Source organism: Mizuhopecten yessoensis, unplaced genomic scaffold (genome assembly GCF_002113885.1).
Source record: "Mizuhopecten yessoensis strain PY_sf001 unplaced genomic scaffold, ASM211388v2 scaffold6491, whole genome shotgun sequence".
Taxonomy (NCBI): domain Eukaryota; kingdom Metazoa; phylum Mollusca; class Bivalvia; order Pectinida; family Pectinidae; genus Mizuhopecten; species Mizuhopecten yessoensis.
This window is the reverse complement of record NW_018406576.1, coordinates 34020-49049: the sequence shown is the minus strand read 5'-3', so window position 1 is coordinate 49049 and position 15030 is coordinate 34020. Positions and strand designations below refer to the sequence as shown.

Genomic DNA, 15030 nt, shown 5'->3' with positions numbered 1-15030 from the left:
CAGACTCCACTTCGCTATATCCCGTCTTAAGTCTATATAACTAACTTCCAGACTCCACCTCGCTATATCCCGTCTTAAGTCTATATAACTAACTTCCAGATTCCATCTTGCTATATTCCGTCTTAAGTCTACATAACTAACTTTCAGACTCCACCTCGCTATTATTCCGTCTTAAGTCTATATACCTAACTTCCAGACTCCACCACGCTATATTCCGTCTTAAGTCTATATAACTTACTTTCAGATTCCACCTCGCTATATTCCATCTTAAGTCTACATAACTAACATCCAGATTCTACCTTGCTATATTCCGTCTTAAGTCTATATAATTAACTTCCAGATTCCACCTCGCTATATTCCGTCTTTAGTCTACATAACTAACTTCCAGATTCCACCTCGCTATATTCCGTCTTTAGTCTACATAACTAACTTCCAGATTCCACCTCGCTATATTCCGACTTAAGTCTATATAGCTTACTTTCAGATTCCACCTCGCTATATTCCGTCTTAAGTCTATATAACTAACTTTCAGATTCCACCTCGCTATATCTCGTCTTAAGTCTATATACCTAACTTTCAGATTCAACCTCGCTATATTCCGTCTTAAGTCTATATAACTAACTTTCAGATTCCACCTCGCTATATTCCGTCTTAAGTCTATATAACTCACTTTCAGATTCCATCTCGCTATATTCCGTCTTAAGTCTATATAACTAACTTCCAGATTCCACCTCGCTATATTCCGTCTTAAGTCTATATAGCTTACTTTCAGATTCCACCTCGCTATATTCCGTCTTTAGTCTACATAACTAACTTCCAGATTCCACCTCGCTATATTCCGTCTTAATTCTATATAGCTTACTTTCAGACTCCACTTCGCTATATCCCGTCTTTAGTCTATATAACTAACTTTCAGACTCCACCTCGCTATATCCGGTCTTAAGTCTATATAACTAACTTCCTGATTCCACCTCGCTATATTCCGTCTTAAGTCTATATAACTAACTGTCAGATTCCAATTCGCTATATCCCGTTTTAAGTCTATATAACTAACTTTCAGATTCCACTTCGCTATATCCCGTCTTAAGTCCATATAACTAACTTTCAGATTCCGCTTCGCTATATCCCGTCTTAAGTCTATATAACTAACTTTCAGATTTCACTTCGCTATATAGCGTCTTAAGTCTATATAACTAACTTTCAGTTTCCACCTCGCTATATTCCGTCTTCAGTCTATATAACTAACTTTCAGATTCCATTTCGCTATATCCCGTCTTTAGTCTATATAACTAACTTTCAGATTCCACCTCGCTATATCCCGTCTTTAGTCTATAAAACTAACTTTCAGATTCCACCTTGCTATATTCCGTCTTAAGATTATATAGCTTACTTTCAGATTCCACCTCGCTATATTCCGTCTTAAGTCTGCATAACTAACTTCCAAATTCCCCCTCGCTATATTCCGTCTCAAGTCTATATAGCTTACTTTCAGACTCCACCTCGCTATATTCCGTCTTAAGTCTACATAACTAACTTCCAGATTCCACCTTGCTATATTCCGTCTTAAGTCTATATAACTAACTTTCAGATTCCATCTCGCTATATTCCGTCTTAAGTCTATATAACTAACTTCCAGATTCCACCTCACTATATTCCGTCTTAAGTCTATATAACTAACTTTCAGACTCCACCTCGCTATATTCCGTCTTAAGTCTACATAACTAACTTCCAGATTCCACTTCGCTATATTCCGTCTTTAGTCTATATTACTAACTTTCAGATTCCACCTCGCTATATTCAGTCTTAAGTCTATATAGCTTACTTTCAGACTCCGCCTCGCTATATCCCGTCTTAAGTCTATATACCTAACTTCCAGACTCCACCTCGCTATATTCCGTCTTAAGTCTATATACCTAACTTCCAAACTCCACCTCGCTATATTCCGTCTTCAGTCTATATAACTAACTGTCAGATTCCAATTCGCTATATCCCGTTTTAAGTCTATATAACTAACTTTCAGATTCCACTTCGCTATATCCCGTCTTAAGTCTATATAACTAACTTTCAGATTCCGCTTCGCTATATGCCGTCTTAAGTCTATATAACTAACTTTCAGATTCCACTTCGCTATAAAGCGTCTTAAGTCTATATAACTAACTTTCAGATTCCACCTCGCTATATTCCGTCTTCAGTCTATATAACTAACTTTCAGATTCCATTTCGCTATATCCCGTCTTTAGTCTATGTAACTAACTTTCAGATTCCACCTCGCTATATCCCGTCTTTAGTCTATATAACTAACTTTCAGATTCCACCTTGCTATATTCCGTCTTAAGTCTATATAGCTTACTTTCAGATTCCACCTCGCTATATTCCGTCTTAAGTCTATATAGCTTACTTTCAGACTCCGCCTCGCTATATTCCGTTTTTGTATACCTCCCTCTAGTACATTCCACCTTCAATCTTTACATTTTTTATGCTTCATCCAGATTTTTACCACCGTCAGTCTTTCATTATATTAGCAAATTCTTTACGTCTATTAGTCGTATTGGTCGCATATGTATTTCCTTGTGAAAGTAAATGTTTCAAAAAGTGACTTTTAGAGAGAAAAACAATGTTGAACATGATGTTTTTGATAACCAAAGAAATGAGCAAAGCACTGGTGTGTTCTCGTACAGCATTGAATATTGTAAACAATAGAATCTAGCATAAAAGACAAAGGGTATAACGCACTTGTTCCTGTTTCGACCTTAATTTGACAAACAGTAAAATCAAGAATAAAATGTTCTGTTTCGGCAAAATCTAACTAGAATCTAGTACGTCCTCATGTCTATAATGAAAAAAATGATGGATAAGTGCCGTTTGTTTATTTTTGCATGATGATTTTCCTATCTTTAAATGCGTTTTCGACAAACAGCATATTTAGGTACCAACCTTTGGGGGGCCGTGGTGGCCAAGTGGTTAAGGCGTCTGACGTCGACACTCTCCTACCACCAGCCCTCCACAACCTGATCGCGGGTTCGAGGCCTACGTGGGGTATTCACCAGGTACGGGGCCGTAGGTAGGTGGGGGGTTTTCCGGGAACTCCGGCTTTCCTCCGCCACCAAAACCTGACACGTCCTTAAATGACCATAGCTGTTCATAGGACGAAAAGCACAATATTCTTGTTTTTTACTTAATTTCAATTAACCTATATATGATGGAAATTGCAGACAGGCCTGATAATACAGGAGAAAATAAAGAAAACAAAACTAAGCAATAATACCATTATGAAATTTTATTAATAACATTTTGACACTGATCACACTTGTTTTGTATTCAACACCACAGGTGTTTTAGTACGGCATGTATACACATTATAAGCACTTCTTTGATTAATTGTTGTATAGATTATCTTAACAATAATTGGGATTTTGACGAACGTTTGAACACTTATAAATTATATAATTTTAATTATAAAAGACATGAAATTATACACAATACCATTGGGCGATTATTATCAATTAAAACTTACATCTCAATCACAAATATAGAAACGAAACAGCCCTTGACACCAATCATCTTCATGCAATGTGAAATTGTTGTATTTTGTATTATTATGATTTTTCTGACCGGCCCTTTGTATGGTCATTGCCTCAATGTTAATATGGAAATTAACATCCGGATTTATCTAATGACTGTATATGAGCGTGCAGATCGGCTTCAGCTGTGCGACCCAGTCCATACCTTTCTATGTATTCGGGACAAAGCGGTACGTACTTCCTAACGTAGTCTTCGATGCGTTCTTCAATATTTGCACAGCAACCTTCGAAATTGTTGACAATGGTGCTTACCCAAACATATTCGCACATACAGTCGATGTGGCTTCCTACCAGGTTGATGTTGTCGACGTGGGTGGTGTTGAAAGCCACGGGTATCGTAGTGAGTTTTGTATAACTGATATCAACAGAATCCAGACTTGTGTGATTACCGAAAGCAGTATTCGATATAAACTTGATTGGATTGCGTGCAAGTGTAAGATTCGTGACCTCTGGGATGTTTTGGATGTCGTTGTTTTCTACCGTTACTAGTTTGTTGTCGGCCATATCTAACCGAGTTAAATGTTTAAGGTGGAACAAGGCACCTGGGATTCTGTCCAGGTTACAAAAATGCATTGTCAAATTAGTTATACCCAAATTCAAGATGGACTCGTCACTGATAAATTCCAGGCCATTGTTGCTCATGTCTAAATTACGGAGGGTTGGAATGTATGCCAGGGCACGTGGGAAGCTCGAGAGGTTATCGTTGATGAGACTGAGAGTTCTCAGGGTTGTGTGGTTACGAACAAAGGCCTGTGCAACTATACCCTCATTACCGACCTTGACATTGTTATCGAAATGGAATTCGTCAATTCGCCGAAGGGTGCTAACACCAAGTGGAACAGCTACGAGATTTGTATTTTTTATGGTTAGTACCAACAACGTACTCTGGAATGAATGGAAGGCCATGGGTGGAATGACCTTCAGCTGGTCACTTGACTGGTCCAAGGTTAGGTCCTGTAAGTCTTGAAAGTGACTAATAGTCGGCGGCCAATGGTCAAGATTACGATGTCCAAATTGAAATTTCTGGATGGTATCCCCCATCTCCTTCATGATGGCGTTAGTCAGGTTTATAGGAATATCGCTATTGTCGGGATTATCCCTGACGTCAAGTGTGTTTATCTTCCTCAGACGAGTTAAGGCTTCCGGTAACGAATTCAGTTGATTCTTGTGAAGATCAAGACTCTCTATATTGGACGACACACCGAAAGTGCCGTCATCTATATTACGTATCTGATTGTCACTAAGATCAACCTTTACTGCAGTGGTGCCTAAAAAGTCTGAATAATGCATGTGCGTTAGTTTATTTCCTGAAAGATTGATTTCGTATACGTCGCCTTGATTTCTGACACCATCTGGAACACTGGTTAGGTTACGACCACTGCAGTCTATCACGTGATTGGTGTCTTTATCAAAACACGTGCATCCCACACATGGAATGGTGAATGGTTGTACAACGGGGAGAACGATCGCAACTGCCTACAACAAATACAATCACACACAACGTAAGATTATGTTCGTTTTATACAATCTCTTTAATCTTAATCTGCTGATGTTTATGGTATAGCGATGTGAAGTAATTGCATAATATAATAATATCTCCATTCAAACATTTATAAGTTCTCATCTATTGTTCTAGATAAATTAAAAAAAACTAGTGAAATTCAAAATATTTTCAATTTGGCTTTCGACATGATACACCATGACGTCATTAGTTCCTGCTCGAAGTTGTTCCCTTTTCCTTTATTGATCTAATTCGGTGTTCAAAATAATTCAAGTTGATCTAAGAAAACCACTACTTGCTTTATTGCCAAACTAGCTTATTTGAACGACGTACACATTTCAGCGTTAATCATGTTCAACCATTTTGCGCTTCAAACATTACGCTGAATTACAATTGCGTTAATTGCAATAATACAAATACCGAAACACTAAGTGTTAATGTTTACCTTACATAACGCTACAATGTAAGTTCCCGAGTCAACGCAGATTTTGCCGTTGAATGTTATATTAAATACTGATTTGAAACGTGAAATGTTAAATAAAATTATCAACTTTCTATATCGAAATTTAATATTTCATTCACGATATCATTTTTTCACAATTGAAATTTCTTTTATATTTTTTACATTGTAGACTTGAGTTGGAGCGGGTTATCTCGAGTGTCAAAATTTAAGAACATGTCTCATGCATGCGTAGTATAGTAATACATGTAAGTTGCTAGTTGTCATTGTTCTTTCAGTATTTATTCTTGAATAGTTGACGAAACTAAATAGATATCATCATATCATATCCCCCCCCTTTCCACCAAAACAAACAAAACAAAAAAAGCAAAAAAGCTCTAAATAATTAAAACGGCTTGTCTTACTTTGGAATAGACAAAGAATGTAATCTTAATCTCAGGTTTAATGTTAAGACTCGGTATCCTTATAATACAAAAATATTTTGAAGGCCACAATAAAATAATGGTGACGGGCTTTATTGTTTTGGCAATATCAGTTTGTGATTTTAATTAGATGTCAAAATTACAACGCACACGCAGTGATTCTTCATAGATCAGACGGATTCTCTCCTCCTGTACATACCCATGACAATTTACAGAGAGGGACGTACTCAAAATACAGTGTATTACACAGATATAGTTCATTGCATGCGAACTATCCGTTGTACAGAAGGGCATTTGAACTGTTTATCTTCCAAATTTGCCAATGGACTCCGTTCTTATAGACAAAGGTCCATAGCCTCGTACGAATTCATCAAAATACATTTCCAACGAAAAAGTGACCTACGACACACAGGCGTGACTATACCTTAACAAATAATCACATAAATAGATGCAGTACGTCGAAAATCAATTGCCCTGCATCATATACCTATTTCGTCCTTCTATGTGTCATCGATGGCGCTAGGGACCTCAAATGTGGAAATCTAATAGGAGGTAATATGTAATTGGTTTAACTTTTGTCAAGATAGATTTGAAGATGAAATGTCTCAAAATAAATTAGGAAAAGAAATTGATATGTATTCTTTAAGAAAACCCGTTATACTATTCTACTCACCAACACTGCTAACATGCTTCCTGTAGGAACCATCTTCGCTGTAAGTAAACTGATTCCAGCCACACTTCTCTGCCAAGGTCTAGGACCACGAATGCTTATCTACAGGTCGTGCCGGGAACTACTAGGACTGGTAGGAGCGGCCTAGTGAGAGATACCATACTACCGACCAATACAGGTTTGGAAGAGTTTTTTAATATATTCAACACCAGTGTCAATTTTAATTTGCGTTATCTTAATAGTTATCATATTACCTGCTGTTTCGAAGGAATAGAACCCCTACGAGCGCCATTCTTTCAATTTGGTAATTTAAATAGAACACAATTATTTTGGATAATGATAGAAAGATTTTAAACAATAAAGTACTCTGTAGGTTTAAAGAATAAGAAAGAGTGTTGCATTCTGCATCCCATGGCATGATCACATCATGTGACCAAAGTTGGGTCCCATAACAAATGGCCAGTTTGCTTCTTCTCTCTTTTAACCACTGGAAACATCGATGTTTATCGCTGGTCACAACTGTAACTCATTAGGTTTCTATAGATTCTCTAACGGAGGATATGTCTCTATGAATTACCACTTTTAGTTAGGGCTTGCAAGAATAATGTGACGCCATCTCAGTCGAGTCCCGATATGAAAAAAGGTATAAATGATACATAAACGTCCCAATGTGTTGCTTTGAGTGCAGCAGAACTCCTTTGAATTCATCTTGCATTACAAGCTGAATCGAAGGTTAACTTCAGAAAGTAAACAAATAAGCCTGTTCTGTGCATCTTAACGTCTTTTGATGCGATTCACTGCTGGTAATTGTTGGTTTGCTTTAAGTTTCCTTGCAGTGCATCTGCTGCATATTTTGAAAAATCTTTCTCTTTTTCTCTTTTTCGTGCCGCCCTCGACGTTAACATTCCCCACTGTATGGGCCCGTTGGACCGTAAAGTGTTTGTAGGCCTTAATTAATAAAATAAAATCCTTTAAAAAATCATTACAGCTTTGTAACGGGAAACATACAATCAGACAACGTATGGTTAAGATAATTACAGGGTCTGATCATAAAATGGTCTAACTTTAATCAGTTATCGAATGATACGCTTGCCCTTTCAAAACAACTATGCGTTGAGGATTTGATTGATTTAAAAAAAAAAAAGCCTGTTTAAGTTTAATCATCGTCTATATTCTACGTTTACAAAAATTGGCGCTTCTGTTTGATGGACATTCAAAAAACTAAAGGCGATCTCCAACACCCAATGAGACATTTAGGTTACCAACCTTTTCTTTATGTTCATCTCTTTCGTTTCTCTCCTAGACATCTCTACCTGGAGTTTTTCTTGGTAAAACATTTCTTAATGTTAGAGTAACGCGGTTGATAGCGCACTCGTCTTTCATGATGATGGCTAGGATTCGACTCCCCTACCAGTCTAAAAGAATGGGATCGTCTGCAAGTTTCCATATAGGCCAACAATAGTGGCTATTATAAGTTGAAAAGACTTGATGTATTATTGGTGTAATATAAATCAAATAATAAATAAGGTTGACAATTCACAAGATGACCCGAGGTGTACCGTCGGGCATTGTAAGATGTGCTGTTTAAAATGCTTGATTAATGTTAATGTACATTTACTCCGTTGATTTATTTATAATAATTCTGTAGCAAGGGAACTAAGACCTTTCACTAAGGCGGCTGGGGTTCGATTCCCTGATCGGACGTGAAAAGGTATTGGGTGACCTACCCGGGTTATTCGGTTTTCTCCTATATTATGACCGACCATACGCTAACATCCGGGCAAACAATAGTGATTAATATAAGTTGAAATAACGTGTTTCATAATTGTTGTAAAGCAAATAAAGTTTATATTCATATTTGAGACCATGAACGAGATACGTTACTAACAAATGCGATTTCCAGCTTATTGTGCCTGACCGGTATTGTATGTGATACACTTCCCTGTAACCGTAGTTACAGGCCGCACCTTCGTAAGCTACTCTAACAAACGGTTTCGCCGCCGGTTAGGACCTTGATCATGATAAGATTGCAAGGAAAAGATAGAAAACATCTGTTATATTTCTGCCCAACATTTAAACGAAATGTTTTGATCTATCGAGTCATTTATCAGAGAGCACTTTGTCGTTAAGGTAGGTTAAACAATTGACATAATGTATTATTATTTAGGAAGTAGTCTAGTTCTTAATGCTTGTTTAGGCAGTAAGTGGGGGTATTTAGCACTGGAACGCCACTGGTTTATTCCAGAAGGCATGGCAGATATGACTTTTCGCAGTTTAATGAAATGTATTTATTTATTTGGACAGTATTTCATTTGTATTACTTGTGTGTGATAGGCAAGGGATATACGGTTATGGGAAGGGGTAGATTAAGGTTTGTTAATCATCTTGGGTTTTGTACTTTAAATTTAACTGAAGTTCCCATCATGCCAGATACCAGATCCTACTTATAAGTATGGTTATTCCACAAGGACAATAGAGGTTATCATTCATCAATTCTATTGCGATTCACTTATTCACTCGGTTTAAGTTTATTTAATCTTGTTTGTTTTTAACAATGCCTTTATACGGTTTTTGCGCATGAAAAGCATTTAGATTGTATAATGCGATACTTGTTTGAAGATCGAAGAAATCTTATTTCTATTTACTCAAATAATGTAGTTGTAATTAAGCCGTACACCTAACCCCTTTTCCTCACATTATCTGTAATTAACAAGTCACAACTAAGATAATTCTTTGCTTTTATTGTACACCACATAACGGATTTGTTACAGACTTGTATTCGGTTTCCGTATCTCATTATTAAAATCAAATAATTTAGTTAATATTAACATCAACTACAACTATTTCAATCAATAATATGTTATGCATATTCAAACTAAACGTTTAAACATGTACTTATTGTGACTTTTTGACGATTCGGAGGGTTTGTTATGAAAAGAACATTGGTTTTTGGCATTCTTTCCTTATTTGATAATTTTAAATCAAATTACAAATGATTTAATGATAGATTAATCATACCCGTGTTAGCTGAGCTCTTACTTGTCATTGAGACTGTTGCGATATATGGCAAAATACACGCGATTTCATTGCGGGCCATGTATGATTTTATTTTCAACTACACACAATTCTCAAAATAAACAGTATATAACGAACAAAATCAACTCTCCTCGAAATAGTATAATGGCTGCAAAAATAATTGAATGTTGATATACATATTTGTTTTAAGCTCATAGTTCATTACAACTGTAAGTTTAGGAACCTAGTATTCTTCTACTCAGCATGCTGATTTACCCCAACAGTAGGACATTTATTCATCTATTCGCCCTCTCGGTAGATCAAATATGTATGTTTACGTTTTATAAATGAACCTATCTTGATCACTCTACTGCCCTCTTTTCATTAAAATATATTTTAGACCCTAACATTAATCCCCATCTGATGTGCCCTACTGTCAAAGTATGTTATATTTATGGCATGTTACACACACTACTTAGGTTATTCAGATGCATCAAAATAGGATCTTAATTGTTTTTTAAATTTCCATGATATGATACATATTTACTGTAAGAGCCGCTTGAAACATAGACAACAGCATGTCATCCACCCTAAAAACACGAAATAATATAATTAAAGCATTGGTCTTGATTTAGAAAAGAAAAAGAAATCCAATTCAATCGTATGTTAGACTCCATTTCTTAGTTCCTTTGCATCAATATACCATTAATCAAATACAGCATACAATTTATGTCAACACAGACACGGTTCCATCTTCTACAAATGTACTAATGTTGAGAGCAAATTATAAAGGAGGACAGAAGAAAATCGCTCGTCACAAAAATTTAAGACTTATAGGATCTAACAAATACCATTATATGTTTAACTATAATCGTGTGTCCTGAATCGCCTACATTGTGACTCCGTGTTTTTTTTTGTTTTTTTTTTTTTTTTAGCATAGAACTGTCGTCGGATATCGCCACCTGGACAACCCAACATGTTTGTGATCTGGGTGAGTACAACTGTTTATACAACCTTAGTGTGATCTGAACGCGAGCTACTGTTTATACGCTATGAATCTAAATTCGTGGTTCGTACAATCGTTTCGTTCGTCAACATTTGTTAGTGCTCTTTTTACAGAGTCATGTTGTTTGAAGGACTAGGTCAAATAGTTTTCTCTTGCTATTGATTGTAAATTTGTACGAACTCTTGTCTTTTATTTATTCCACTTTTCCAGTTGATAAATTAAAAACATACTTTTTTAAAGATACAAGCGAAACCCAAATTTTAGCAAAGAAAACCATTTTCGTTATTCCTGAAACATTATGTGTTCTCACGATACCATCTACCAAAGAGAATACCGTCAAAAGGTGGCAATCAGGAGATAAATATTAATTTAAGAGACATTGTTTTATCATGGCTCATTAACATTCAAATAATGATATGATAAACTGAGCGTCGGTATGACAGAGATGCGTATCGATTTGTTATGATGCTACAATTCTGTACAGGTGTGTGTTGTGGGCCTCTCCTTAGTCGGCCGATCCCATCAGCAGTCTGCTCACTGTCTGCCTACGGAATACTCCAGTCACAATTGTTCCTGTATAGCCAATGACGTTCTCTGCCAGGGAATCGTGTCACTAGCACCAGTCGCTAATCCTCTCCGCCTCAATTCACTCAGCATTTACGACAGCCCGAACCTGCAGTTACCAAATAATACGTTCAATCGCCTCACTCTATCAAGGCTGAGCCTGGCTAACAATCGTCTATTTAATCATGATTTTGAACTTAACACGTTTGCAGGCCTGACTGTTCAGGACTTAGATCTAAGTAACAATATGCTTACTAAGATCCCTGAAGCCGTTACCAACGTGGCCAATATCAGAGGATTGAGTGTATCTGGTAACCCTATTGAAAACTTCCGCAATGAAGATCGCATAATGAAGAAAATCGGAGATACTCTTCTCCGCTTTTCGTTTGGAGATGATGACTTCGATCCTAATTGGCCGACAGAGTTGAAGCACTTCCCACGTCTCGAAGAACTGAATGTAACTAGAGGGGGCTTTTCGTTGATGCCTATATGGGCATTTTATGGTTTTGAGAGGACACTTAAAAAGCTTTTAATCGAAAATACTAATTTGAAATCGGTGCCCCTTGCTTTTGGAAGGCTGAACTACATGACAGAGCTGCGCTTCGACCACAACCAAGAGGTGGGCGACTTCGGGATGAACGTACCTCTGGTTCATGGTATACTTACACATATTGGTCTGATAACGCTGAAAGATGATAACATAACAACTTTCCCTCAAATCCTAGGCAAGTTCGATAACCTCACTAAGCTTGAAATGGGTCAAAATGCATTGAAATTTGTCAGCGATCAATCAGCTAATGCCATCAAACGCGTCACAAGTCTGAGTCTGCGCAATTCAAGCATTTCGCGTATTCCTGGCGCACTACAAGATATGAAAACTCTGAAGGATATCGATCTGTCTTTTAACGGTATACACAGCATTCAGCGGCAAGACTTGGAAAACTTAACGAGTCTTGAGACTCTTAATTTGAATGATAATCCTTTACAGTATGTCTCGGACCATGCGTTCCAGAAGTCGATAAAATTAACCAGAGTGGAGTTTCGTAACACCCAACTAACGAATGTGCCCTGTGCCATTAAGAATCTTTGTCTGAGAGCTATGAACATCACCGTCGACTTGACAGGCAATAAGATCGAGTGCACGTGCTCGCTTCAGTGGCTGTATAAGTGGGGGAGTCATGACATAACCAGTAACCGTAACCAGCATCTTAGTGTCCTTGGAAACTGTTTGACCATCGACAGCACCATTCAAGATTACTTTGATAAAACTCTGAAGGATTGTCCGGATTCCTACCTTTGCAACGACATCCAAGTGAATTCGAATCCTGACTGTGGTGTGATGTAAAAGGATATATTGGACTGTCGGCTAAGTAAACTGCCAGCTGATTTCAAATGTATCACAATCAATGACCAGGTGTTTTTTACGACAAGCTCATAGCAAATATTGATTTATCTGAAGGGAATTTACATTTAAACGTTATTGATTCCTGGGAATGTATAAGCCAATCAACAAGACAATTTTTTCGTTTGTCCTTCAGAACATTTTTTCAGTTTCATAGTTATTCCTGGGACTTTTCATTAAGGAATGTCAAGGTTTGGACACTGTGTTCATCCTCTTTACATTCTTTTTAAATTTGTTTACTTTTCACTGTAAATCTCAATTAATTAATCTTTTAAGGATTTATGCTTTTTTGCAAAGTATACATATTGTCAGAGTAATCTCCCTTAGAATGTGAGCTTACTTACTTACTTACTATCTTAACATATCGTTTTGAAAGTTGTCTCTTTTCATTCTTTGAGATTGAATCAATTATGTGTAATTATATAGATTTTAAAACATTTTAAAATTAAATATTTTACAGGTGTTATTTTGTTAAACGGCTTTGAAATAAGTGCATATGATATAGGTAGGTATCATGTAATAGTTACAAAGTCAAATAATGTCTATAGATCTGTAAAAAGCTTTCATTGGAATCATACGTCTAACGAAATTATGGACATGTGCTTGGGATAAGGTAAAGTAAGTCAGTATATCGTCGGAATAACAAGGTTACAGTTAAGGATATATCATCACTGCCGTTATGTATTTGATCACTCTTTGATTATTTAAATTTACAACGAAAATAGCTAATGAATCAAATTAAGCAATTGTAACATTTGAGTTCAATTGATTTCATAGCTATCCCATACACGCCATAATCTAACATGTATTCATTTTTTAATTGTAAATATGATAGGCTCTGGATTGTATTTTTTTTTAAATAAAATATTTCGAAGTACAAATTTCGCTCCGAGTTGGGCCTTATTTATCCGTTTTATCAGTCCGTATTCCAGGTATGACATGGTGCTCGTCCTTTCGCCTGTGTCTTAACTCTTCTTGATAGTAACTTTGTTAGACTACAAAATTGACTATATTTCTTTCTTTGAATTATATTACTGCATAGGTCACGACCCTCTATGTCTAAATTATAAAGTAAAATGTCAGGATAGTTTAACTTGGCCTGAACTAGGTAGATAAAATCTTCAACAATCGCTTTTATCTCAAATCAATCTTTATCGGATCGGTGCTGATGAAAAAAGTACAAATGAAAATTTTACCTGAAGTCATTGTTTCGATAACCTAACGTCGGACTTATACCTTAAGCCCGCTTCCAATCATTAGCTTTATCAAAGTTAATTGACGATTCGAATTAAACAACATAGTTCGAGTTGACCTGTTAAACATGTAGACCCCGATGGTAGCTTTGCTATAGATTTCGAGTTAGCTTCTTAAACATGTGGATCCCTTTGGTAGCCTTGCTGGAGTTTGGGTTTACTTTTGAAACCGCAAAGACCTTGTATGCTTTATATCTTACATGCATAAACCATCGACATGGACAGGTGTAATCTGAATTCCAATAAGACCAGGAAGTTGACACCGTTACATTGATAGAGGGGGTAATCTAAATAGTCTGTGTCACTACAAAGATAGACAGCGAGGGTTATTCGATAAGTCCATGACTGTATCGACTATAAATCAAGACTTAATTGATTTACGGAAGCCTATATGTGTCAATTTGATTAATTTAAAAGTAATTTTATCATGTTTTAACCCGTTAACCAAATTGTAAAATCGCGTAGGTTATCTCGTTATCTCCTTAAATCGCGTAAGATATCTTGTTTCAACCAGATGAAAATATTATTTTAATTTTTCAAATTGACACTTATCGGCTTACATACAAACCCAATATCGTTGTCAATATAGTCAGATTAATTGAATAGCATCACACCTTTTATCAAAAAAAAGCATACGCATTAGAAATAAAAAATAAATAAAAAAAAAAAAGTCTATTTCATTTCCGCTACATAAACCTATTAATTTAAATTGTCGGTATGAAAGCATACAATATATGACACACCGTATTATAAATACATTCCAATCGAAAAATGTTATACTACTTGATTAATGGAAACTAGTAACGTTTTGATATAAATCGTTGGAAGGTAGTGATATCAAAATCATTATCTGTAGGATTTTTCTAAATTTTGTTTTGAAAAAAAAAAAGATTTTTTTTTTTTTTAAATAAGAATTTTAAGATGACGCATGCAATATTTATATCAACGATTAATATACACAGCAATGTTCGTCTTATAGACAGATTTATGTTAAATATTGTTCTTATCTTTAACTAGAAATCAAATAAATACGTCCGTTGCCCCTGCGAGAAGACATTTAATGTACGAAAGCTGACCCCGGGGACCCAAACCTTGCAGTCTTTTAAATAGAAGTGCTGGGAAATAAATACAAAACAAATATGAATAAAAGCATGTG

General features: G+C 36.2%; 2 protein-coding genes across 2 annotated transcripts; one reads left to right on the top strand and one right to left on the bottom strand.

Moving 5' to 3' along the window:
* Positions 1–3259: 3259 nt before the first annotated feature.
* LOC110452214 (leucine-rich repeat-containing protein let-4-like) lies at positions 3260–6758 on the bottom strand. The gene is made up of 2 exons (XM_021500588.1): positions 6638–6758; positions 3260–5057 (listed from the first exon to the last, which is right to left on the bottom strand). Exons 1-2 carry the CDS (start codon positions 6668–6670, stop codon positions 3654–3656), a joined length of 1437 nt encoding a protein of 478 aa, XP_021356263.1. The 5' UTR covers positions 6671–6758; the 3' UTR covers positions 3260–3653.
* A 1918-nt stretch (positions 6759–8676) lies between these two features.
* Positions 8677–13505, top strand: LOC110452217 (chondroadherin-like). Its single transcript, XM_021500592.1, has 3 exons — positions 8677–8764; positions 10585–10640; positions 11140–13505. The coding sequence occupies exons 2-3, from the start codon at positions 10626–10628 to the stop codon at positions 12562–12564; spliced, it is 1440 nt and encodes a 479-aa protein (XP_021356267.1). The 5' UTR covers positions 8677–8764; positions 10585–10625; the 3' UTR covers positions 12565–13505.
* Positions 13506–15030: the final 1525 nt, after the last annotated feature.

Coding starts and splice junctions, on each gene's coding strand:
- LOC110452214 (XM_021500588.1), bottom strand. CDS start 6,670: ATGGTTCCTACAGGAAGCATGTTAGCAGTGTTG. Junction 5,058..6,637: donor GAAGCATGTTAGCAGTGTTG/GTGAGTAGAATA, acceptor TATTTGTTGTAG/GCAGTTGCGATCGTTCTCCC.